At 38.1% G+C, this 27,047-nt stretch overlaps 1 protein-coding gene across 3 annotated transcripts in view; it reads right to left on the bottom strand.

Annotated features, from left to right (window-relative positions):
- Positions 1–27,047, bottom strand: part of cntfr (ciliary neurotrophic factor receptor) — a 207,545-nt gene that overhangs the window by 102,429 nt on the left and 78,069 nt on the right. For 2 of the 3 annotated variants that reach the window (XM_040000229.1, XM_040000230.1), the window contains exon 3: positions 23,138–23,207. In XM_040000229.1, coding sequence (XP_039856163.1) covers positions 23,138–23,207 — 70 coding nt within the window. Of the gene's footprint in view, positions 1–23,137; positions 23,208–23,317; positions 25,641–27,047 lie in introns of those variants that run through there. The other variant, XM_040000231.1, reaches the window with a different exon arrangement.

The following is a 27,047-nucleotide window of genomic DNA, read 5'->3' as shown; positions in this document are numbered from 1 at the left end:
AAAAAAAGAATGAAAAAAAAGCACACAAGATTTTGGGCCACCATGGGGCCAGAAGAGCTTCAGTGCACTTTGGCTTTGATTCTACATGTTTAACTTCTCCGAATGATCTACGTCATTTCTTCAAATGGCATTACTGTATTTGTTCTTAATTTTGAATTACGTCAAACACATCAATCCAAATTCTCCATTAAATGTTAAGTTAGATTGAGATAGATTTTTATCATAGCATCATTTTCATACTTCCTAAGCCGTTCACTGACTCCTTGTGACACGTTCCATCCAGCAAGACAATACTGCCATCAGGGCAGTTTTACACCAAGACTTTAATCAGTGGGTACATGTCGTTCATAACAGAGACACCTGATCTCCCATTTTAAGGTTCAAGTTTATGTCCAAATCCAAAGGTGTCTGTCGTAGTCTACCATTATGAATTCTCCTTTTTTGCCACATCAACAAGAAACCAATGCTCAACATCTAATTCATATTGTTTCAACCTGTTCTGATAGTTTCAAGTGATTCTTTCACCTAATTCTACCCTCCAGAAACAAATTTGATGACATTTTTTATCAGATTTTTTATTGTTCTCAATGACATTTAAGCTTATTTCCATACCAGTTTTTATTGTGGCTAAAGTTAAGGTGATGGGATTAAAATTACTTTTAGGGGCTGATATACATCCAATATAGCATTAAGAGCAACATCAGTGGCATCATGGTAAACTTAGATAAGGGGAAAGAAACTTTTATTATCTGTTTTTATAATTGAGTGTGTATCTAATAAATATTTCTTCTTGCTTCCCAGTGGCAAGACTAAATAATGATAATACTAATCAGACATAAGCCAGCAGGAACCTCCCTCACAGCCCTAATCCTTTTGGTTAATAACATAGCTAACATAACCCAAAACATCCCCAAGAGCCAAATTCAAAAGGTCAGTGCTAATACCAAGACATTCATTTATTAAAACCAGTTGGTGAAAAACAGACAGAGAAGAAAGAAAGAGAGTAAAACAGAGATATGGGGAAAATGAATATGGTGATGGGGCTGATAAAATGGAGAAAGAGAGTGAGACAGACAGGAAAATAACGGCAGAAAAAAGAAAGTCACCCCAAAGGATTTAGGAAAGGGGACGTGTTGGAAGTTAGCAAAGGAAGTATAAAGTAAAAAGGGAGGTGAAGGGCAGCTAGAGGAGGAAAAGGTTTCAGATGGAGAAGTCAGGGGGAGGGGGGTGGATAGAGAAATGACTGTCTTAATTAATGGACTGTAATATATGACAGAATTCCTGGGTTCCAAGATAATATCAGCAAAAATTACTGCCTTCATCACTGGCACACTGTGCAAATATACCATGACCTTGACTAGGGAACTGAAGTGGCATAGAAATTTTAGCTAAAAGTGTATTGCATGTGATAAAAAGTTATGATAGTTCCAACGATGGGAAATGTAAAACTCTTATTTCCCCTGTGGTGCAGAAACAAGGACAGTTTTATCTGTCTATCTATCTCTCTGTCTGTCTGTCTGTGTATATACACTTAGCATTAGCACAAAGCCTAAAGGGACACCCACACATGAAGCAATTAGCTTTGTTACTGACAGATCTGACTAGACTGATCAGTAGTGGACCTTCCAAGGTCCACTTGCTTGCCTAGATAATCCTCCTCTATTTAAAGATTTACAGTAACAGATCTTTGTTATATTCTGTTATATGTCAGTCAGCAGTGTATTTCACTCTCATTGGCAGTTGTTTTAATCAATTGCCTCAAGGTTTTGAAATGTTTAATTCAGATCCCGTACACTTTATTTTGCCACTAGTTATTTTGCTCATCCACATTTAAATGTGGATGTCATTGATTTTCTACAGTCTCTGGTTACAAAATCACTGCTAATCGCTTCCCATGTTGATGCCCCTTAATAACTAAGTTTCTAATGAGTGCCTACTTATAGTTTAAAGTTCTAACTTGATGTACAACAAATTATGTTTATATATTGCTCTACATTAACACGCATTGCCACATAATAAATAGCGTGATGACATCCCAGCAAGAAATAAAGATGACAGGGTGTTGTTAATGTCTGTCTATTAAAAAGGTTTAAAAGTTTTAGCCTGTTGAACTTTGGTTGTAATCGGCTCCTAGGCAGGTGTAGCTTGAAAAAACTGCTGCAGAGATCAAGAAACATTCTTTGAAGAGGTAAAGAATGAAAATTTGGCTTTGGAAAAGTTATTGTTAATAATAAGTTAAAAGTAAGAAAGCATACTATCAAACAGCATATTTTTGCAGGTGGAATGCATCTAAGTTATTTCTGTCCTGTTGCTGAACTCCAGTGTGCAGTAGCTGCCACTGAGCTATCAATCTCCTAACTCTTGGAACAGCAATCAGTCTAGTTTGTCAAGCTGTTGCTGTGGGAGCTAAATGGGGCATGGGCGCAACTCCACCACACAGCAGGGGGGGCTTCCAGCATTATTTTCATTGTTATTTGAGTCAGCAATCAAAGAACTGCCATTCCAAGTGGAACTAGGGGCTATGTCACTGTCACCACAGAGATTCCTTGAAATTCAAGAATGATTTTTCCATGGCTGTGTGAGTGTAGTGTTTGCTGTGTGACTGGTTTCCAAGTACTGGCGAGTACCGAGGGACCTGCACATGAGTAGTTTTGAAGCTGCAATCAATCATGTGTGACGGTGGAAATGTAACAAACACAACAGACAATGCACGCAGTGACTGTGCACACTAACGTGCACAGAACCAATGACACGCACTCAGACTTACACACCTACATAATAAAATGTGTGCATGAGTGCATGTCCTCCTGGTCTTTTTTTTTCTTTGTCTCTGATTCCTCAGATAACAGTGCTAAAATACACACAACAAGCAAGGTGTGAAAGGAAAAGAGCTGCTGTCAAGTTCAGCAACTGCAAAACACATCGCCATCTGTAATCCAAGCAGCTGAGGAGGCACAGATTACTACTCAGTCTCCTGAGCTTCAGCTGGCATGCAACGAAGGGCTGAAAAAAGCAAGATGTAAAACAAATACATTTAGAAGAAGCCAGTGGTGAAAACACGCAGATTTATTTGAACTGGAGCAAAGCCTAGGGTGTTGTTGCTCTGTCCTTGACGCCGAAGTTTACTTACAGTTTCACGCTCATCATTTGTCAGAGGAAGACTAATGATGCTGAACATAACATTTGCTACAATGAAAATCATTATCAGCAAATAATTTCCCCTGACAGTCCTGCCTCTCTTTCCAGTAGTCCTCATAAATACTCTTGACTTCAAAGACTTGATTTGACATGGATTGGAGAATGCTCATTCTATTATGCTCATTTATTGGGAGTTCAAAAGGATTTAGGTTAATTAATGCAGTAAGTTACAATCCTGATTAGAAATAACGACCTGAGTGATCATAAGTCAGAGTCCTAAATAAAACAAAAAGATCATTTTGTTTTGTATAATCACATCATTTAGGAAAAATCAGCAAACAATTTGAGTAAGATAGATTGTTTCTAAAACGTGCATCTATATGAGAAGTGTTGCTTAGGTCCTTCCCTAGACGCACATAACCGACACGCGCAATCTGGAAAAAACACACACACACACACAAAAAAAAAAGATGGTTTTGTACCTGTCGTTTGATCATTTTGCCCATGTGTGCAGGAGTGTGCATACCTTCAAGTATGGTTGTGCACACAAACATGCAAAACTGTTTTAAAAGAAGGTTGTCAAGACAGACTCCAGTTCACCAGCTGTTTTTCTTTGGTATGTGTGAATCTGGAGTTGACACCTGGGCCTTGATCTTGTCATCTAACCACACACGTTAACCCCCTTAAATGGACTGGTTATTTTATAGCCACTTCTACTCTTTCTGAGTACTCAAAGTGCTTTACACAACTTGCCTCATTCACCCATTCACATAAGCACTCAATGAGAGTAACGTATTCTGAATACTTTGGATTACTTAATATATTATCATGCTGTTTACAACTACATGAATGTGATTTATTACTATTACTGAAGGTCCGCGGCTCGGAACCATAGTAAAGGGACCTCTGGCTAATACGTCGGGCTCCGTGTCGGCTCGTAGCCGAAAAATAGCTTTACTTTGTTGTCTGGGTCAAGTTTGCTAGCGAGAGACAGAGAGAGGCGTTGAAAGACTGCTCCAACGGAACTTATTGTTTCGGAGGAAAACACGAACACAGTGTACAGTCGAGTCTTAATAGCTTACTTACAACTGGGCTCGTCAGGCACTCTTCTTGTAGTGATGTGTCGGTTGCGAACGAAACGGCTCTTAGAGCCGGGTCTTTGACGTGAACGGCGCGAGCCGGCTCGTGGTTTGTTTGTTTTTTTCTCTCTCTCTCACTCTCTCTCTCGCACTTTTTTTCCGCTTCACTCTGCATGCGAGCCTTGTGCTTTGCGCTGGGGGGAGGGGGGAGGGGCGGTAGTTACACTCAGTAGCACAGGAACAGAGCGGGAGGGAGAGGGAGAGAGAAAGAGAGCCAGGGACAACAACGTCACATTAGAAAGGTATAGTAATCATCCACAACTATTTTCAGTTGCAGATGATAAAGGATTCAGAAAGTTTATTCATGCAGGCCCATATGACAGAGAATATGCATCTTCTTTTTGTTTTCATATTTTAATTTATATTTAATTGTGTTGTGGTGTACAAACCCTGAAGCACATACAAACCCCGAAGCATGTCAAACTCCAAAACACATACAAAAGACAACAGAAGTGCTCCAGGATGCTGGGCGCAGTGTTGAGCTTTTGTTACCTAGTGGCTACACAAGCCAGGAAGTACCAACGACCGGATTTGGTGTGTAGTAGTAACAGGTAAATGAACTTCTTTTTTTTTTTAAATTATTTGAATATATATGAGTGCTTGTGTATAAATACACAAACAATACACATGCTTTCAATTGTGTAATTTAAGTGATCTAGGTAGCTCTGTTTTGGAAGTTCAGTTAACGCTAGAAATGTGCTTTGGAGTTTGTACGTGTTTTGTCTCTAGGGGCCACTGCATATATTTATATATAAACATATATAAATAAAACCACTCTTTTTTTTTACATTAGTAATTCCTTTTGTGCATAATTTTATATTATTGTTAATAATAAATTAATTAAAGCAACAAAACAACCTGAAGAGCTGGTTCAGGGCCGAAAGAGACCGCTCGGCTCATTAAGAAGAGCCGGAAATCCCATCACTATCTTCTTGGCTGCAGTGGTTATTATTATATTTACATGCTTCCAGCTCCCGTTTTTGCTTGATGACAACTCGTAGTTTTCCACTCTCCTTTTTCTCCCTCCTCGCGCTCACAGACACATAACGTGTATGGCAGTCCATTCTCCCTGCAGCACGGACTACACTGCCCATGAGGCTACATTCTTTAGGGCTATGTCTCTAACACTCTGCCTATTAGCTTAGCACAACAACAACAAAAAGGCGCTCTCTCACCCAGGAAACACACAGTCGCAGAGAGAGCGCGTCACCCTGTAACCATGGCAACCCATAACGCTGCCGCCTGGAACAACAGAACATAGCTGTCAAACAAAACCCAAACAATCCTGACCCGCGACAATCCCTTTATTTCAACAAAGTAACTGCATTCTAAATACCAACTGTAACGAAATACAGTTACTCATATTTTGTATTTTAAATACGTAACGGCGGTACATGTCTTACGTTATTGTCTACCATCCCCTTCTCTTGTGTGTCTTGACTCCTGGTACCCCATGTTGCCTAGATGCAAATGACACCTCTACTGACTATCACCCCTCCTTTCCATGTAATCTGTAATGGTCCTGGGTTAGCTTAGCTTCCAAGGCTCACTCTCTGGGAACCCACCCTATACTTAAAAAAAACCTATTGTCACAGTATCTTTAAAAATCCTTAAAAAAACAAAACAAAAAAAAGAAGCAACAAAAAAGCATGCTATCTAATCTGATTTTGTGAAGTCAAGTCAAGTTTTAATCAGTGTGCATTATATTTGATTAAACTCCAAACTTGAAATGAATAGGTGCAATGCAGAAGCATTTGAATCTTTTTCTTCCTATAAACCTATATGGGAATTAATTAAAATATGCTCCCTTTTACACTAAAAATAATCTGTGCAGTGTGTAGACAGCAGATCTGGTGAAAAAGTGCAGACCAGATGGTCAATAACAAGCGGAAAGAACTGGCCAGGGTAGACACAGCCAAAATCAATGGACTTCTACCTTAATGACCCAAAAGTCAGTAGTCTTTTTTTCTCTCCCTTTTCTACTTTATCCTTTTTTTTGCTTCTGTTATAGACAGGTGGCTTCGTGCTACACACGAGCCAAAGAGAGTACAGATCCATTTTGTCTTTTTTTTTTCTGCTTTAAATTTTCAAAAACCGAAGAAGCAGGGACAGAGTGGCGACAATCATAGCTCAGAACAAAGAAAATACATATATATGGATGTTAAAAGTTCAGTTACTCAAATTAACCTCCAATTGTATTCTTATTGTCTCTCTGTCCTTCTTTATGATAAACACACCATGACATGGTCTCGTGCTCACTCGCAGCCACAGACAGGTCAGCCTTCTTTGCCACAGACTGTGAAACCACAAAAATGCAGAAATGTCAGAGCTATAACAACAGTGTTTCCAAATGCAAGAAATTAAGAGGCTTTGTTGGTGCTTTGAAGGAATGTCAAAACACATGTTATGGATGAGTGTGTGTGCAGTGAGAGCGCACACTTGTAAGAAAAGAAAGAACGAATGCAAGATAGAAATGCAAAAATTAAGCGAATACAAAGGAAAACCTTAAGCAAAGGCAGGGAAACATTTCCTGCAAACCTAGCAATGCTGGTATGTATTTCTCATGCCATGTATTACAGAATAAATATTAAAACTTGCCATACTGCTAATACACCCAGCACACTGATCTGTTGGCACACAAGGTACTTCATGTGTGAAAACTTGCAAAAATAAAAAGCATATGCACACAGACGCACACACAGTTGGTTATAGGCCCCATGTTTTAGTAATAAGCTGGTCTGAAGTCTGGCTATAATGACATCCAGGTATGTTTGCTCTTCATTTTACACGGCTCATCGCAGCTCCGAAACAGGGTATCAGGAAGAGTGGTGTGGTTGTGTGTGTGGGGTTCAAGTATGCTTTTCTGTACACACAGTGATCACTATGTCCTTGTGGATATATGAATGGCAGTGCATGCTTGGACACCGTTGACACTGTTGTTGATGATGTGTGCATTGCCTCCATGGGATTTTTTTTTTGTTGAGTGAGTAAAAGCTAATGTAATTGGATGCACACACACAAGCATGCACACACATACATACATACATAGAGCCTTCTTGTTGACATTCCAGTAGCTTGGCCTCTTTGTCTGCTCCAAACTCTCTTCTCATTAAAAACAGACCTCCCCACTCTCTTTTCTCTTTCTTACTCGCACACAAACAATGTATCCATCACTCAACCTGCTCCTGCCCTACTGAAAACAAGAGTAAGACATAAGTGTGCACACTCACTCTTTCTTCCATGAGGACACAACCGTTAATTGAATTTATTCATTAGTTTAGAACGATGTTCCAAAGTAACGTGTTACTGGAATCACATTTTTTTAGTAACGCAGTAATGTAACACGTCCTTGTACTAAATTCATTAAGTACAATTATGAAATTATGATTATGTTGTTACTTACGTTACAAAAGATCTTCCACTATCTGCGTGCCAGGTTTGAAAGAAGAAAAGAAAAAAAACATCAAACATGCTTTTTTTTTCTTTCTGCACACCTGCTTGAGAGTAATGTAGATGTAAATGTGAAGTTTCTACAGTAGACTAACTTGCCAAACGCTTTAAAATCGCTTTGTGCTGCTTTTCAACTTTTCTTCGTGTTGTTGTTTATAGGTAAAAACTAAAAACGAAAAATCGTATATGTGTTCTCATTAGGATAGAGAGTTGTGTTGTTGTGTGGCCTGTAGCCACTGTAGCCTAATGTGTATATCAACTGGTACTAATGTGACAATGCAGTCAGGTCATGCAAAGTAATGCAACAAGTAGTGTACTGAATTACTTTACGTAATTAAGTAAAGCACTGCATTACTATGAAAGCAATGATATGAAACCTGACATATATTTTGCACAAGTTCCACCTCTGCTTTGCGTCAAGTAAAGGTACGGCTTGTTTAAACACTAGCCAAAGTGATGTCTGCAAATAATTTTATAAAATTAAAATATAATCTTTTTTTCTGGTTTAAATTTAACTCTAAAAGAAGGTCTGGTGTTCCAGTGAAACAGAAGGGGCTGTACAAGTCTGGTACAGCGGGTTTTAATATAATGACAATATTTTCTAAATCAGCAGCAGAAGACAAATCCTTCAAATTTCCTCTAAAAGAAGACGCAATAGAGCCATATTCTGTACCACGGTGACCGTACAACTACGGTTTCGGGAGATGTAAGGGTTTTGGTTTGTTTTTTTATTTTGGCCACACATAAAAACCCCTCTACTTTGGCAAAGTTTCTCTAGAGTGGATTCATTTAAAATTGAAAACATCTGCCTCCAAGCTTAATGTGATATTTTCCAGTAAAAATCTATCCAATCTTTGATCAATTAGTAACAAACCAAGGTCTAACCAGGCAAATAAATCTTTGGACCTTTGGAACAATTTGTTTTTCAAACTTTGTAAACTTTACCAAGAAGCGTGGACATGCCTATTCACCTGTGCAAAAGCATTTGCACACTGTATTGCAGTACTGAAGACATGAGAGTATGTGTGTTAATCCCATAGTTGAAGACAGGAGTAGTCATGCTTCAGATCCTTGTTGAAGTAAAGTATATTGTCCATTTGTTTGAGCACACATGTGCTTTCATGTTTTACCTTTAAGGCACTAATGCATCTGGCTAGAAATTAGATTTGGCTGTAGGTTATACGCTTCTCCTAAAAAAAATGACATGATCCATAACTCTTAAACTAAATTCAAAAGTAACAATTTTGTAACCATAACATTTTTCTGCTCAGTATAAAGTTACGCAAGACTTGTAAATTTCCTTTTCACACTGGAATATCAATACAACCTTATGAACAAGTGTCAAATCATTGTTCACAATTACAGTTCAGAACTGACATTTTTAAAACTTAACTTCTCACAACTAATGCTGCAGAGGCTAACAGCAAAAAGTTAAACATGCTGAAGTCATGAAGCATAGCTGAAGAGAAATAAACGTTCAAATTTCTAAATAATAAGAGGCAGGTGTTACATGTGTCATAAAACATGACATAAATTTGACAGAAAGGTTTGGTAATTTTAGCCACAGTGGCCAAAGAGTGCTTGCTGTTTTGTTTTTATGAATTTAACAGGAAATGTCTGTAAAAACAATGAGTGCATGAGCTGCTCTATGTGAACACTAATTGCTTCAATTTGTGCACTACTCTGAAAAGACAAATGCTCTTACTGGTTGTGTGAGCTGTTTTGTTTCTATTGTGATTATTGGCAGTTAAATGGGGCAGTTAGCACTAAGGATACAAGTCAGATGAGCCCCACAAAGACAAGAAATTACACTTCTATGTTCATAGGCGCTAAAGTAATTCAGTGCGAGAGTGTGTAAAAGTCAAAAATTTATCATGGGGCCTTTATCCTGAAAGACTTCACAACCTTCTTAGAAAATAAGTACAATGTATGAGAAAGAGAGATGCAGGAAGTGGCCAAAATCTAAGAATCTAAGAAGATGTGCTGTATGTTAACAAGTGTGAGAGGGGAGAGAAGGGGAATGAATTTCATACTGTAGATATATTTGTAAAGGGAGCAAAAGGCAGCAGAAGTCATAATTCTATCAACTGTTGTGTAAACCAAAAGCAACGCCACATATCAATCTAAACACATTCTACAATTAATGACATTCATTAAGCACAATGAAAAAGTTGGTGGAATTATAAGGAAACGTTCCTCCCCTGTTTTAGTAAAAAAAAAAAAAAAATTGTTTCACCATATAAAATCAAGACTTTTTGTATTCTGAAATCTTTGGTATTTTAAATGTGTGTAGTTCTCTGACTACACTCATTAAAAGCAAACAACACACATTCCTTTAAATTATCACCAAGATTGCTTGCTTGCGGACCTTTGGACAATTCCATCAAATTTAGATTTGCATATCTGTTATTGCAAAAAAAACAAACAACAATCTTCAGTGGAGAAGTCCACACTGCTCAAGCAATGCCTCAGGTCAGATCGTTTTTTTTCAGCTTTCACCAGTTTGTGCATTGTGAATTCATCCCCTTGGGTCACTCTGTTAATGTAATAACTCTTTTGTAACATTCTGAGGAATTTGAGGGAGAACATTTGAGGGAGAACATTTGAGGGAGAACATTTGGTGTAAACGAACAGCCAAAGCAACGCAGTCTTCACTTGCTTCACCTGATTTTGGCTCCCTGCAACTTTGCCCTCTTTCCAAACTTAAATTTAAGTTGAAGTGTTGCCATTTTGACATAGAGAAGGAGATCCAGTGCAAAATAAAAACGCTTAAATCAAAGTAGTCAGAACAAAGCCTCTAAGGAAAGGTTTAAAAATGGCAGCAGTGCTGCAATAGGTTATTTTTTGTTTTGTTTTTGATGAAAAATTCTGGGTTTTGGATTCAGGAATGTTGACATGCTGCAAAAAGAAATCAAAATCCAATAGACATTCTCACATGGATGTCCTTGGATATAGACTGATTGTAGCTTCCATTAAAAAGGAACTATAGACACAAACAGAACTAACTCATATGTGTGTGTGTTGACATGAAGATGTTTCTATAGTGTGTGTGTGTGTGTGTGTGTGTGTGTGCGTGGGTGCCAATGCACAATATGTGGGAAAAGGTTAGGGAGCACAAGTTCAACCAAAAGCTCAATACTGCCGTTACTAGATTACCTGAACTGTGTGTGTGTGTGTGTGTGTGTGTGTGTGTGTGTGTGTGTGTGTGTGTGTGTGTGTGTGTGTGTTTGTTTGAGCAAGGGGACTTCTGTGTGTGTAGATAGCTCTGGTCAATACAGTATGGTTAGCCATGTGATGTGAGGAAGGTGTGTTTGAAGGTGCCTACGTTTTGGAAGTATGCCTTCATGATCTCATTACTGATTAAATTAACAATAATTTTGAAATATGAGCAGCAGTGAATATTTTGCCAACTCTTGGAATTTGACCGTTTTTGATACTTTGATACTTCATTTTACACAGAGATATCCATGAATAGCTTATGTTTACTTCTAAATTAGAGAAGCCAGATAAATCTATGTAGCCCTTTAACATTATAATGCTCTGAAAAATAGGTCTTGTTATTATTCCACTTAGAGCTGTTGATATGTTTTTAAGAAGAGAGATGAAGAAACAAAACAAAAAACAAAAAAAGAAAAGAAAAGATTTGAACAGGACTGTGGCCCCAAAATTGAATTGAGTGTTGAACTCAACCATGGATTTGGAGAACTGTTGCACTGCTTTAATGCTGCCACCTATATGAGTCCCCATTAATGTGTTTGCCAGTGGGCAGATATTATAGCGTCATGTCTCAAGTTATGTAATGCCTTATTATGCACAAGAATTGAGAAATGGATTCGAGGGGATAGAAGGAAGATAGCTGCGTTGTGTTTCTGTGCCCCCAGTTGTTTTCCTTTTTATGTATTATTTATTTGTATCACTTTATTTCATGACATCTGAATTTAAGTATTTTTAAACAGACACACCCTGCTCTTCATCAGCATCACCCACACAGTTTGCTCTGGTGAAAAATTCATGGCACTTTATCCAGAGATGATATTATCCTATTACTGGTGTCTAAATGAAATCCAATGACTGGTCACTTAGGCTATGACAGGACATTACACTCCATAATGACCTGTTAGCCTTAGTAGATTATACCATGTCCCAGAGCAGCAGCATAGTTGCATCTCTGACAGTGACAGAGCAGGCTGTGGTTCTGTGTTTTGCTCAAGGGTGTATGGCTATTGTACAGAGGTGGCCTGTTATTTATTAATAATAGAATAAACTGTTTTGCAACACACTTGCATTGTTCAAGTCTACTGAAATGTAATATGAAGCCGTAAACCACTCTGCAGATTCAATTTCACTTTTCCCTCCATGCAGAGCAGTTTGTTCCTCATGAGGATCTTTGTTATTCAATATTTTGTTTCAACACATACCGTATTAGAACATTTTTTGTTGTCACAAAACAAAGACGGCGACTAAAATATGTCCTGCTTGAAATGACCTCCACAGTCTACAAATTTGCAATCTTACGCAAGGCTACTCTGCAATGCAAATACCCCTCATGCTGTGACTCAAAGGTTCCCAAGTGGTTTGTACCGAGTGAAAAAAGCCCAAACACTAATTAATTCTCACAAACAAAATGTTATGTAGTTAGTATGGTTTCCTGTGGATGAAAACGTTATCTTATGTGTGACGACACAATTTCTCCACCACAAGCCTTTAAGTCTCTCTGGACTTTCGGTATCTCTGAGCTGTCGACGGTGTTTTGTCAGTATGATGGACAAGAAAGCTTTGGGAATTTGAATTTGAAAGGAATGGAGGGAGCCTATTGTCCCCAGACAATACAGTTTCAGGGTTTGGAGAGCGAATGGTTTTCCGTATGAATCCATTCCACCACAGGAAATCATACTACCGCCAAGAGAGATAGGACTGCCCTTGCACAATGTCATGGGCAATAAATATAAACACACATGCATGCACATGCAAACACACACACACACACACACACACACACACACACACACACACACACACACACACACACACACACACACACACACACACACACAGTCTCTTGAGAATGCACATCCACACAAATATGCACACACTTACTCTGAGCTTCACTTCCCTTTCCGCTACAAGGACAACCAATTCTTTCAGAAATGTTGTGGTGTCTTTTTTTGTTTTTTTTTAGCTTTTGTAAACTTCAGTCATTGCTGTTTTCTTTCTTTCTTTTTTTGATACACAGGTATTGGCTTACAGCTCTGGTATACATCTTGACTTTCCCTTTAAAAAAAAGTTTTCTAAGGAAATACAAAGTGACAGAGACACAAGCTCAAAGTGACAGGACATGACAAGCCTTTTTTCATTCCTTGCAACAATAAAATAAAATCTTTTCCACATGGAAAACAACCTCAAAGCAATCACAGATAGAATTCACTCCAGATACAATTTTTAAAAACAGTTAAGTTTTTACTGACAAAACTGTGAAAGGTCAATATAACAAGGGGGTTTAAGAAAATGTTCTTCCATTAATATTAATTAATATCATTAATCAATTAATTTGCACAGTTAATTAGTTTTGAAGCAGTGTGTTAGCAGTTTTCTTATACAATTAATTTACTGTTTTTTTTTTTCAGTTTTTTTGACAAAATTTGATTGTTTATATAAACATTAAATGCACTTCGGCTGATTTTCTTTCTTTTTTTTTCTATTGTTTTGCCTTCTTTTGTAGTTTCCGCTTTGACTGATTGCTCAGTTTTCATTGCTCGTTCACTGCACTCAGAATTTTGTTTTTTGTTTTCTTGTTTCTTTGTGTATTTGAGCGAAGGGGAATGGTTTAAGTTCAGAGCAATGGCAATAAAGTTGAGCTGAATTAAATTAAACTGAAGTTCAGTGTTATAAATGGTAATCTTTTCCCTCTGTCACTCTGCCACTTTCTCCCCCCAATGCATCACACTGAAGGTCTTTCTGTCCGCAATAGATCAAATTAAATGTGTATATTTAGAACTGTTGCACCATTGAGGGCCCAAGACCCCTTTTAAGGCTCTTGTGATTCAGTTCCAATGTCTTGGAACAAAGTTTTATTGCAAAGCAACATTAGCCAAAACTCAGCTCATACTAGCAGGAATTACATTAGGTTCCTGGCAACATTAACTTATTGAACAGTCTATCAGGAGGAACTGGGGGAACTAGTGGGGGCTCAGTGATTTTAATGGCACAGCAAAACACAACTTGAGATTTAATGGGTTAGAATCAACAAAGTGGCTTTGGAAACAGAAAATCTATCTTGCAAATGGTCACTCGATTCAGTGTAGGGGACATTCTGTTCAACTACGAATGAAATGCTTCTTTTAATGACTAAAATAAATTGATTTGTTAAGTTGATTTCTTTGAAATTACAGCTAGCTCTTTTATTTTTAATCAATTCTGTTAGTGTCCTCTTTCAAATGCCACAATTGTAGAACCTTTTATTCTTACTTTGTCGGCAAAAGAAAAACTAGCTATTGTCCACTTTATAAGGTGGAAAAAAAGACAGATAAAGGCATAAAAACATTATAATGTTTTTATGCCTTTATCTGTCTTTTTTTTTCTTTTTACAATACATTGAACTGGAGTCATAAAGCAGAGTGCATAGAAAAGAAAAAAGCTGCATTTTTTTCTATTTGTAAAATAAACACTCTAGATGATACGCAGCATTCTACATTTAATAAGAAATGAGCTATTGAATTACATTTAAGATGAACTGTACTATGGAAGAAAAAGAATGCCATAAATTAAGTATAAATAAAAATAAATAAAATGTACAACTATGTATATTCATGAGGCCTTTTACAGCATGATATACAGTATGGAAAGCAAAAGTGCTTAGGTTTCTGTTTGCATGGCACATTAAATGGCACACTCTAGAAGCAGTGCACATCACAGTATGTCAGAACCACTACATCCTCTTAAGTAAAGTCAATAAATTGAAACTTAAAATTCCTAACCTCCCAAAGACTCAATCCTGAGTCAACCTCTAATTTTACTTCTGCTTTCTTTTCCTGACCTAATCTTTTGATTGCACACAGACACAGGTGGTCATTTGCTGCACAGCAGGGTAGTGGTAAATTATACAAGTCTTTATAGTGACCACAGCCAAGACAGGGTCACATACACTGCAGTCTATACTGTCGGCACACATAATCACAAGCACTGCAGAGCATGCACTTATTCAAACACACTTTAGTGTATTTTGAATCAGTTATATACATTAATACGGACATACAGAGAAGCACCTGCACACCAGACGACTAATGTGTGTTAACACACACACACACACACACATATACATACACACACATTCTCACTCACATTTTGGTTTCAGGTCAGTGAAGCAATAACTGAAAACTTCCGGATAGGATTACCAGCAGTTAGTCTCTTAGTAAGTAGAAACACATACACAGACACACTCACACACTAGCATATCTGAAGCTCTGTGTGCACATACCATAGATGCTCAATAGCAGAAATATACTGTTATAAGTCTAAAATGCTGAATGCTGTCTGACCCTAAAGCAATCACATCAATCCATTCACTATTTATTTGTCATTAAACACTGGTTAACTGTGACCTGCTGTAAGCCTCATTAGACTGCACTTCTGCTAATGACTCACATTAGCCAACGCACACATCAGCATATTCATATTATTCCTTTAAAGAATTGGGTAAAGCCTGGCATGAGTGTATATGCTGGCTAGTGCAATATAATGCTGCTCAAGGGCAGCTTCACCTGCACTTTCTCCTCCACTTTCATCTTGAGACTGTGTTTGAAACAGAGATATACAAGCAGAGATGAAGAGAGAGAAAAAGGCTGAAAAAAGTACCTCTGCAACTTCCACTTTCAGGAGTTGAATGTCAGAGATCAGGGAAGTTGTCTTTGTATGTTGAATGTTGTTAATGAAAGTAATTCTAAGAGAGGTGGAGAGGTAAAAGAAAAAAAGACATAAAGCAAGGTCGTGAGAAGATGCAGTGAAGGAAACTTGTTGCTCATTTGAGTTCTGGTGCGGCTCTCACATATAGTGTTTATTTTCACTTCTAAAGGGCCATATCAGACGGACTCAACTGAGATTTAGGGGTTCTACTTCTACATTCTATCAACTGTAATTTAAGAGGTTTCTGGGTAATATAGCAACATCTGTTAAGACTATTTTAACAATTTGTTAATATGTTACTACAAGTTTATGAGAATTAACAAAAAATATGGCAAAAAAATGGTGGTCAGCCACATATTTTCTAAAATGGGTTTATTATTATGAAAATGCATTACAGACTAAACCTCAAAGTTTTATGGAAAACCATCGATACAATATTTATTTTATGACTATTTGAACCATTAGGACCTTCAACTGCACTGCTGCCAGTCAGTGTCAGTTTTCAGGAACTTCCCTACTGTGCTCCATTAAGGCTTACAGATCTAGTTTTCAAATTCATTTATACATTTTGGGCGGAAAACTGAAAGATAAAATTTTAATGTGCATGTTATTTAACTGCTTCAGAGTTTTGGGAAGCAGCCATCAAAGAGTGATGACTTTACTGGGATTCCCAGTCAAGCTTTGATCAAAGGCTTACTGGGAATGCCTACTAAAAGATTAATGAGTTAAGAGTTAAGAGTTAGATGGGACAATACACATAGACACACACTAAGTCCGATAGCACACAAACAAACACTTCGACTCAGATAGCGAGATTCTGAGATTCCATATCTTGGCATAAAACAGTGATTGGTTGGAAATGGGCCATTACCAGACAGATTGTATCAGGCAGTCGGGAATCCGAAATCTATAGTGGACAAATTATAGAATATTTAGTAGTGAACATTAATGGATTCTACAGATATTTGTTTTTCCTATCTCACATTTTGTATTTTCCAGCTGAAGTGAACTTATGATATGACAAAGATTAAATGAAAACTGATCATTTTGTTTCTCTTTATATTGTAGTTGTCTTCCAGTATTTATTTCAAGTTTTAGCCTGACAAGATATCTATATTTCCTTATTTCAGCTCCTAACACATATAAATCATTGAATAACTTTACAAGAACAAAGTAATTTGTTAGAGAAAGAAATGCCCTGTTTTCTTCAGGAGTTGGATGTGAATCTAAACAGATCCTACCTCAACTAAAATAATAATAATAAAAAAAACCCTCAAACTTTATTAACCCTCTCAGGCCCAAATTAAGTTTTTTGTTGCTAATGCACAACCAAGTCCTGCAGTGGTACTTCTGAGTAAAAAAAACCTCATAAAATATGTATGTGGGGTAATCAGGTTGTTAGTTCTTAACTGTTGCAAATCTGCAACGTCTGCCTGGAGAGGGTTAAGGCAATTGGTGTGATTCTAAATTGGCTGTACTGTCCCTCTGTGTTGGTCCTGCAACAGGTTGGCGACCTGTCCAGAGTGTACCCCGCCACTTGTCCTATGTTAGATGGCCATAGGCTTCACGGGCCTGAGATCCTTAATCGGATAAGCAGAAGATAATAAATGAAAGGGATAATTTAATATATGTTCAGGATTCCCTGCTACTTGAAAGGTCTAATCCAAGGTCAGAGAGAGATAATATCATATCATTTGAAATTTGAAAATTGCCTGTCATATTTGATGTTCCAATTCATACAAAACCAATTTAATCAAAAATGGATAAATACTTTAGAAAAGAGTAGCCATCTGAAAATCAGTACCGAGTCCATTTGATCCATTATCGCTAAAATGTATTTTAGTCATTTGTGGTTTCATTTAAGAACTTTTGGTCTCAAACATGACCTAGTAGCATGTTGGGAATAACAGAGCATATCAACAACTTCTTTACTTTAAGTTGTATTAACCCAAACATTTTCAGCGAAACAAAAACATTTCACTACATTTATCTCAGGACTGTTTTGGCTATTGACCAGTTTCTTTTCTTCTTTTTTTATGTTACTTTTATCTTTCATTGTATTCTTTTGGCAACATTTGTTTTTGTGTTTCAAAATCATGATCAAATTGGGCTACTTCACTTTGCCTGTATGCCAGTCAGTCAGACTGTAATCCATCTGCCAATCCAGTCAGTCAATCAATTGGTTGAGCTCCATCTTGAATTTAATACAAGCAATGTGCCAAATAAGGAACACTGATTACTTTGAGTGCTACTCACAATAATGAGTGCACTTGAGGTTTCTTCTGCACATACATGGCTTAAACATACAAGACAGCCAGGCAAGCAGACACACTACACCAGGATCACCTATAATTTACAGCAGCTGTCTATTTTCTCTGATAACACATTAGAAAGCAGCGAGATTCCATGAATAATTGCTCCAAATGAGTTGTCTCTGGTAATTCTAAACGTGTGCTCAAGACTTTTAGAATTACCAACAAAAACACATTGCTGCTGCCATGACAGCTTTTCACTAGAATGGAACTTGTTTTAAACCTCTCTCATTTCTTTGGCTTAAAAACCTATGACTTTTTTTGTTTGTGTAATTTCAATCAACTTGTCTTACAGCACATTTGTCGAGCTTTTTGCAAATATACATGATCAGTAATAATAAAGTTAGTTTGCATGTCAGATTTTAATAAGAAGTCATCCTGCAGAAGATCCTACATTCCCAACCAAAAACTGCAGCATTTGCCATACAAGTGAGTTAAAAAAATAAAAATCTTTGGTAAAAAAAAAAAAAAGTCCTTTTAATCACCCGTTTGGATCTTAATTTATGAAAATACACAGTGATATAGACAGACTGTACTGGATTAGTAGGAGATACAAGCATTAAAAAGCACCCAGGTATATGTATACTGTATTTCAGTCTGACATCTCGCTTTTGGAGTGCTGCAGCTATTAAAGCTAATTACGTATGTCTAGATGAGCATCTGCACATGAATTAAATTAGACTTGGCAGCCTTGCATGATAAATGGTGAAAAATGCCAGGATTGATTTAATTTCAGCATTTATCATGATGTATTCAAAAGAGTATGGATAAATAAGGCTGCAGTTTAGCAAAGTATACGCCCAGGCATGTTGGAAAGCCATGGCAGCGCGTGTCGAAAGCTCAAGAAATAGATACAGCTTTGACAGCTGTAATACCATGGAATTAGTGCAGGAGTTAACCTCTTACTTTCCTGCTCTCTTTTTCTCTCTCTCCTACTTTCACCCGGTTGGATCACTTTCTGTTTCACGAGTCTCTCTATCTTCCTCTCTCTCTTTTCAATCCATAGCAGTCAGGTGGAGGGTAAGGTACAGAGACTCAGCAAAGGCCCGAGATGAAGCGCACAAAAGCATTTAGTGACAGTGGTGTACCAGCAAATGATGTCACGGGTGATAAATCTGCTGTTGATCACTTGTCGGATGGATTACGGAGTTAGTGGAGAAAGCAATGATGTGAAAGCAAAAAAGTATCTAGAGCAAAGGGATGGAATAATGTAAAGTATTAGAGGGACTGAACAGGAGGAGAAGGATGGCAAAATAAAAAATAAATAAATAAATAAAATAAACCATAAGGCTGGTAAGTGTGGATGATGTGAAGACTGAATTAGAGAAAGAGGATGAAGTATTGAGTTGGGGAGAGAGGAGGATGGAGGGGGAAACAGAGAGGCATAAAGACACTGAGGGAGGGGGAGAGATGGAGGGGATGATTATGAGTGGAAATGTTCGTCTCTCAATCAGGATATGGACTCCCATAAATAACTTGCCCTCTCAGTCAACAGCATGATGTCACCACATTTACTCTCACTCTCTCTCTCCTACAGTAGTCGCATACACAGAGATAAGGTGGAGGAGCAGATGTAGCTGCACTATTTCTGTCGTAAAAAAAATAAGAGGAAAATTCAGCTGAAATGTATGCAATCTCAAAATGATCTCAATTACGCCTCATTTTCCTCACTCCATGTTTAATTTTCTTCACTTGTTTTGCTCTACTCCTTCCGCTCTCCATTGAGTGTTCTTGTGCAGTTAATTTGTATTCTCATTGTGCTTGTTCTCAGTATTTACTGTTTGAGGCACCCCATTAATGTAATGGTATTGCTTTGACTAGAGACTCTCTGGTATATCTCAGGAATAAAACAAGAAGGAGAGAAAGACGCAGAGAACAGGATGAAGAGGGAATGAGAGAACACAACGAAAGATAAAAAACAGAGCTAGAAAGAGGTTTTTGAACTCATACGTGATCAATCATATAGGCGGATTCATTTTTTTATATAATGTGAGTGACTGTATCACTACTGAAATATAATAATCTGGAAATACAATAATGATAATTTTATATCTCTCTTTCTCTTTGTAGAAATGTATTCTCTAATGCTTTTTCCCCAAACATATTCTTGGCTCCATCCGTTATCATTCCTGTCCCCCCTCTATCCATCTCCTTGTCCATTTTCACAAGCAATCAAATATAAAATCAAATATCACATTCAAGGAACCTTAACTGATACAACTTTCTCTGACCTTTCAGTCATTTATTCTGTTCATTGTATATTTTGGTGTGGATGTAGCTCAGGAGGTAGAGCAGGTCGGAAGGTTGGCGTTTCCATCCCTGGCCGCTCCAGCCTGCATGCTCTGGGTAAATTACTGAACCCCGAGTTGCTGTCCTTTGGGTCCATTGGAGTGTGAATTTGTGTGAACGTTAGACAGAAAGCACTTAAGTGTAGAAAAAAGTGCTTGTATAAATGGGTGAATGAGGCATGTTGTATAGAATGTTTTGAGTGTTCAAGTAAAGTAGAAAAGTGCCACATACGAACCTGTTTTATTAGAAGAATACCATTTCTATTGTCTGAGTTTCCTTTCAAGTCTTGTTTTCTTTTTTCAATAAATAGCTAAATGGCCAATTTATGTACTGTCCTCCATATCAGAGCAGCTGTAATTACTTGAGGTGAGGACTTGTTGCTAAAAAAAATAATGCACCCTATGACCAGCCATTCTCTTTTGATTATTAGGTAAATAGCAGTAAATAGATTTATTGCACATTTCATTAAAATAATACGTTTTGTTCCAGTATAAATAGGAGGCAAAACAGATTTTACGCATTTCTTTTATTTCTCCCTTGTGCACTTTGTTCGTGATTGAGAACACCAGCTGCTCTAAAATATCTCAAGATATTCTTTAGTCCCATCGTAACCACTTATGCTGATTATTGCTGAATTCATAATCACAATGATCACAATGTTCTGCTCTTTTTTTAATATATTTTAATGAATATTTGAATAAAATCGTAAAATACAGCCAACACATACTTGGCACAAAAGGATAATAACAGCTTCCCTAATTAATATTAGAGAGAGCTGATTAATCCCAAAGTGTTTTCTTTTTGTGGGTTAGATATAGTAGTCTTACAGCAGTCTTCCATTTAAGGCCATTTTCTCTCTTTACTTCTCAAGAGAGTTCTTGTTTGTTTCATCCCTCCTCATCTGTCTCTTAGTCTCATCGCGCGCCATCCTCTATCCTTCTTCCAGACAAGAGCGACTTCTGTAAATGTGAAGCTTGTAACTATTTGATTGACTCAGTCTGTAGATGCTTTCTACCACTGTTTCTTATTGTCTTTGTTCAGCATGCACTGCTGTCATTAATTAGGAAGTCTCAAATGGATTTCCTATACACTCCATGTCACACAAACATACTTACACACAAGTACACACAAACACAGTTTGAGCCTTCCTCTGCATGTGCTTTTTGTACAAACTGAGTCAGACCAAGCAAGTTCATTCCCTCTCCATCCCTTAATACTGACTACGTATATATATATATGTGTGTGTGTGTGTGTGTGTGTGTGTGTGTGTGTGTGTGTGTGTGTGTGTGTGTGTGTGTGTGTGTGTGTGTGTGTCACAGTGCACGTATGTGCTTCACTCTCACTGCCAAGAAAGGCATACCCCAGGGAATCCTGTCAGTCAAACTTTCTGGCAATTTGTCAGAGCAACAAGGCACTTTGCAATACAACCAGATGTGTTTCTGTGTGTGTGTGTGTGTGTGTGTGTGTGTGTGTGTGTGTGTGTGTGTGTGTGTGTGTGTGTGTGTGTGTGTGTGTGTGTGTGTGTGTGACATGTATTGAGATAGAATGTGGAGTGCAAATTTTGATATTACTCATCATCCTACCGCTTTTGTTACTTGGTTACGGATATGTGTTGTGATTCGTTTACACAGACCATATAGGCATTTGTGTGTTACACAGTATAAGATTGCCGAGCTATGGAGCACAAAAAACAGAAAATCCACAAGCACTAGAGTGCTAACATACACCCACAAATGTACAGAAGTTTTTTTCTCCCACAGGCAGAACTATTTGTTACTAATTTCTTCCTCTTTTCATGTGTGCTATTCCTGTATGCCGTTTGTTTTCACATATTCTGTAATTACTTTTCTTGCTGCCTTTGTCTTACTTTTGTTCAACTTTTTAAAACAATGCAAGAAATTTAAGTGGAAAAGCATGATTTCTAAAATACAGCCACATTTTCCACTGAAAAACATCCTTAAAACATATTAAGTGAAGAAGATAAGCAAGAAAACAAGCATTCACTGTTATTTTTCTCCATAGCTCTCCTTGTGTTTGCTTTCTGTAGTTTTGATGTCTTCCTCTTACTTTTTTCTTCCTTCATTTTACCCTGAGAAGCTTCCATTTTTCTACTTCGCAGATTTATATATAAATCTGCCATGTCTGCTCTGCTTATGTGTGTGTGTGTGTGTGTGCGTGTGTGTGTATGTGTGTGTGTATAAGAGACCCTCGTGACAGAGTGATGTGCGTCATTGACTTCCTTTGACTCTTCCTCTGGGTCATCTGAGTTAAACAGTCCAATCTCATTGGCTAATAAGGCAATGCCACTCTTCTCTAGAATTGAAGTGACTCGTTTACTTCCTTTAAACACACACACACACACAAACACACACATGCATGCACACACCCACCCACCCATTTAAACACATGGTCTAATTTACAGTCCTGAATCTTGGGTGAAGTCTCAAAAGAGCAGTCACTGCATTATCTACTTTCCAATTTCCCTTTCTCCCTCACAACTTCAGTGCACGAGTGCTCATGATCATCAGTTGAGCTGGCTACCTACTTTGTTGAACCAACATTTGTTTCTGAGTAAGCCTTAGCACCACATAGCACCACATAACATGGGGTAACAAGATGATTTGATAAGCTTTCTCTCAAAGGTTCATTTGTCTTAGACTGTTGCACCTTTGACCTCAGACCGAGTGGCCAAATGACACACAGCTCAAATCCATAAACATACTGCAATCTTTAAAACCACTTCATGAGCAGAGAAATAGAAACAATGCAGGGAGCTGAGGGTGTAGAAGACAGTAAAGTTAACAGGGAGAAGAAGAGAAACTGTCAAACTTTCTGAGCATAAAGGAGAGGCAGAGCAGGCCTTAGAACAGAAATGGAGGAGCAAATCAAGAAAAGGAAATGCATACTCACCATTGCGAGGATAGGCTACCACCACTGCAGCCAGAACTACACAGCACAACGATGTCACAAGGTTTGCCATCTGTAGACACATACACAGCAAAGTTATCAGTGCGTGCAAGAGCCAAAGAGCCGGCTAGTGAGTGTGTCCGCCTGTCGTCCTGATTGACTGACAGACCCATAGACGCCTACAATGTAAGAGATGTAAGAGATGGAGAGATAGCTGCTTCCTCTCTTCTCTCTGTCTCTCTCAGTGTCTATCTCCCTTCAGTATTGCTGTTGCTGAAGTGGTTTTGGGTTGTTTTTTTTTCGTGTCCTCCTGTTTCTTTCCCACTCCTTTATTTCCTTTCTTTACTCCTCTCATCTGCTGATATCATTTTCACTGTGTAACCTTACTCTCTTTTTCTTCATGTGCATCTCTCTCCTTCTGTCTCTCGTTGTGTTCATCAGTCTAATGGGTCCATCCTCTCTGGGATGGGCTATGGCCAGCAGCTCTTAAAGGTATAGCACACCATAAACAAACGCACAGCTCTCGTCTAAAACAACAATAATTCACGGGCACCCCTTCGTCTTACGTACTTTAGTTTTACCAGTTGAAAGTGAGGTGAGATGAAAGAGGTTTTAAGTTGCACACATCTTTTGCTTTCTAATACTTTCAATGCTTTGGTCTTTAAGTTTCATGCATTTTCTGTTCCCAAAATAACAGTCTCAGTGCTCTCTTAAAATAAATAGGTTTCGTTCATTCTTGCAAAAACATTGTAAAAATGACAAATTGTGGTTATAAAAGGGGAGTTATGGTTATTTTACAGCAGCTGGCTAAGGTAGCGGGCTCCTCTAAAAAGAACAATGTAGGATTTTAGGGGTAGTTGTGCAAGGTCTTTTTTGCAAACCACAGTGGTTTGATCAGTCAAGTAGATCTCAGGCAATAAGTCATGTTGCCAGATTCAAGTATGGTTTTTCTTTCTGCTAGGTCAACTCAGGGGTTACGGTACGCATGGTGTCGTTCTACAAGTACTATGAGTGACTCCCCTTTATAATGTCTACATTTGTTTTTACCAACTTATTTGCGAAGGTTCCAGTATACGATCATTTGTCCGCTGATGAGATGCTAGTGCCCCCTCATCTGCAGAAAGTTGCAAGGTCAGAGGCCAGGGTCAGCTACAACAGAGCTACCCCGCAGCAGCTTCTACGAATGCACAATCTTGTACAAGAAAAGTTGAGCTTGGTGGAGCCTTGCCAACAATGGGGCTTGAACCTAGATCCTCCCTTTAAAAAGTGGCCTCTCTCTTCACTCTCCATCTACTCTCCGGTGCCTGGGCTGTTTCTCTGTCTCCTTTCCTCTGTTATGTGAGGAGAAATACTTGGCTCTCATACAGACAGGGGTTGTCTAAGGGTCCGCTTGCTGCTGAGACCTGTGGTGAGTAAGGTGTGTGTGTCTGCATGAGAAGAACACAGTAAGCACTCCAAATAGAGGCAGAGAAAGGAAAGTGAATTTCCTTGTTCTTTTGATGCGAGACTCCAGCTGTTAAAAACCTGTGTCATATCCCATTACATCTTCCTCTTTGTTTGGCTTCAGCTCTTCTTTCTTCCCTTTACTTGATTCTCTTTTCTGCTTCTTTACTTCAATCCCTTTTTTTCCCTCTCCTAAATCACTCGGTCTTCTCTCTTTTCAGTATGCATCTCTTCCTCTCCCTCCTTATATCATACCCTTCACTTGTCTTGTCTCTCTTTGTTAGGGTTGAACATGAACACCACTACTCCATGTTTAAGCATCTCACAAACGGGAAAATACATCTGCAACTACTGCAGAGTTATGCTCAAGAACAAGGAAAAGCTTTTACAATCACACTAAAACAATCAGACACTGAAAACTCTAGGGAATGTTTTTTTTATTTTCTTTTATGAATGACCAAACTAAAGCTGGGACACAAATAACTGAGTATTCAGACAACCATTCACTTTAGTAGGTAGCTATTTTTCCCTCTCTGTATGAAAATGTATACCATGTTATCTTGGGTGCCTGACATCAGTCCCAAAGAAGTAATCATCACGCTTCAGCTCAGCTGACAGTTACTAATTTAGTGACATGGGGCTAGAAGTACTTGTTGTTCATAATGTTTTAGAACAAAAAAAAAAAAGAAAAAGAGTGAATGACAAATCTATAGCTGTGTAGCATAGCTATGCAAGCAGGAATCTTACTCTTTTCTACACTGTTCTGTGATTGGCAGAGAGCTGCAAGTATTAGCGCTCCGAATTAGATGTTTGCACAGGTGTTGTTGTTCTTGTGGTTTGTTACCCAGACAGAGGCTATGCACAGTGTGAGAGATAAAACCAATGATGCACTTATAAATTCTGCTGCCACGCCCCGCATCACCCCCAACTCCCATTGCCCAGACAGCCCAAGCATATCCGTTGTTAACAAGTATCCATAATAACACAATAACTGGTGAAGACTGGTAGAAAACTGTATTTGGGACCGCACTACTGAGAAATTAAGGGGAATAATATAAAATCACAATAAAAAGGACAAAATGTGATTTTTCCTGAAGAAAATATCAGATTTCCACTTATGGAAATCAATCCACTTATGTCTTTAAATACATGGAATTCAAAATGCATTTTTTTCCTTTACTTTGTTGCAATTTTTAATGATGTTCTTTTATATAGAAATATATTATATTGTGAAAAAATTTTAATGGGACAACTCTCAAAGAGTATACCAACCCCTGTGGCAAAAATGCAAACAATGCACACTCAGTTTGCTATTTAGCCATCATCGTACCAGTTTTAATTGCTCCAACTACGTATTTTGGGGGATTTTCTTGTCTTTACACAGCTGAGCTGAGACTGTTTAAATGGTACAGTAAAAATGGAAGAAAGTCTGTATAGTTATTTTCATTTTATCTGTGATGGCTGCATGTTTGGTTTTAAGATTTTAACAACCTTCTGTTGAGTCACCTGTTGAATGCTGCGTTGCACTACAATTTTTTACTTAACAGTATCGACTTTGCATTTATGTTTTTTGGTTATGTACGTGTGTGTGTGTGTGTGTGTGTGTGTGTGTGTGTGTGTGTGTGTGTGTGTGTGTGTTTGTGTGCGCCAGCCAAAGATTAAAATAGTGACTGAAAGTTTGCATGCAAAGATATGATTGAGAGATTGTGTGTTTGTGCCCCTGCACTGGAGTTTCTGTTAGTATATATGAGTGATTGGCAGCTCATATGTATTTCATCTGAACAGATATTGAGGAGAATGACAGGGGGTGAAATTAAAATTGCATCCCCTGTCACATCATCACAATCCCCATCTCTGCTCTTCATTTTCTAAGTGCTGGTTTGCTCATCAAAATCCAAATGACGTTTGTGTGCCTGGGTGTTTGCATGCATTTAAGACTATGTGGGTTCAAATGCTCCAATATGTGTGTCTATGCTCGAAACCGTGGGGGTATTTAGCCCGTCTATCAGAAAACAATACAGTTTTGAAATCTGACAGCTTCAGATCGTTCACATAATGACAACCCACGGGCGGTTAGAGCTGCAATCACGCAAACTCGGTACAAACTCTCATGCCTTCATTTCTCCATTCCTACCTACCCTGACTCACCCATTTATACCCTCCGTTTTCCATTCTTATTCCATATTTATTTATTCATTTCTTATTGGAGGGGAAAGGGCTGAATAGGCGTGATTCTTTTGGCTGCTTAATTAAAATATATAATTCATCTGCGTCAAATGATTTTGCCTCTGCGCCTTTGTGGAGTCCGATTTGGGAACATTTGCATTTAAATTGGAAAGCCAGGAGGGAAATACACTAGGCAGGCTAGGTTTGTGTGTAAGTGGAGATAGAAGGCATCCTTCTGTTAAAGAAATACACATACATTATTATTAGTATTAGTATTAGTATTTTTGTTACTCTGGTCCAAAAA

The sequence above is a fragment of the Simochromis diagramma genome, unplaced genomic scaffold (assembly GCF_900408965.1).
Source record: "Simochromis diagramma unplaced genomic scaffold, fSimDia1.1 OVJJ01000596.1, whole genome shotgun sequence".
In the NCBI taxonomy this organism is placed as follows: domain Eukaryota; kingdom Metazoa; phylum Chordata; class Actinopteri; order Cichliformes; family Cichlidae; genus Simochromis; species Simochromis diagramma.
The sequence above is the reverse complement of the archived record's forward strand: the minus strand, read 5'-3'. Positions and strand labels throughout refer to the sequence as shown.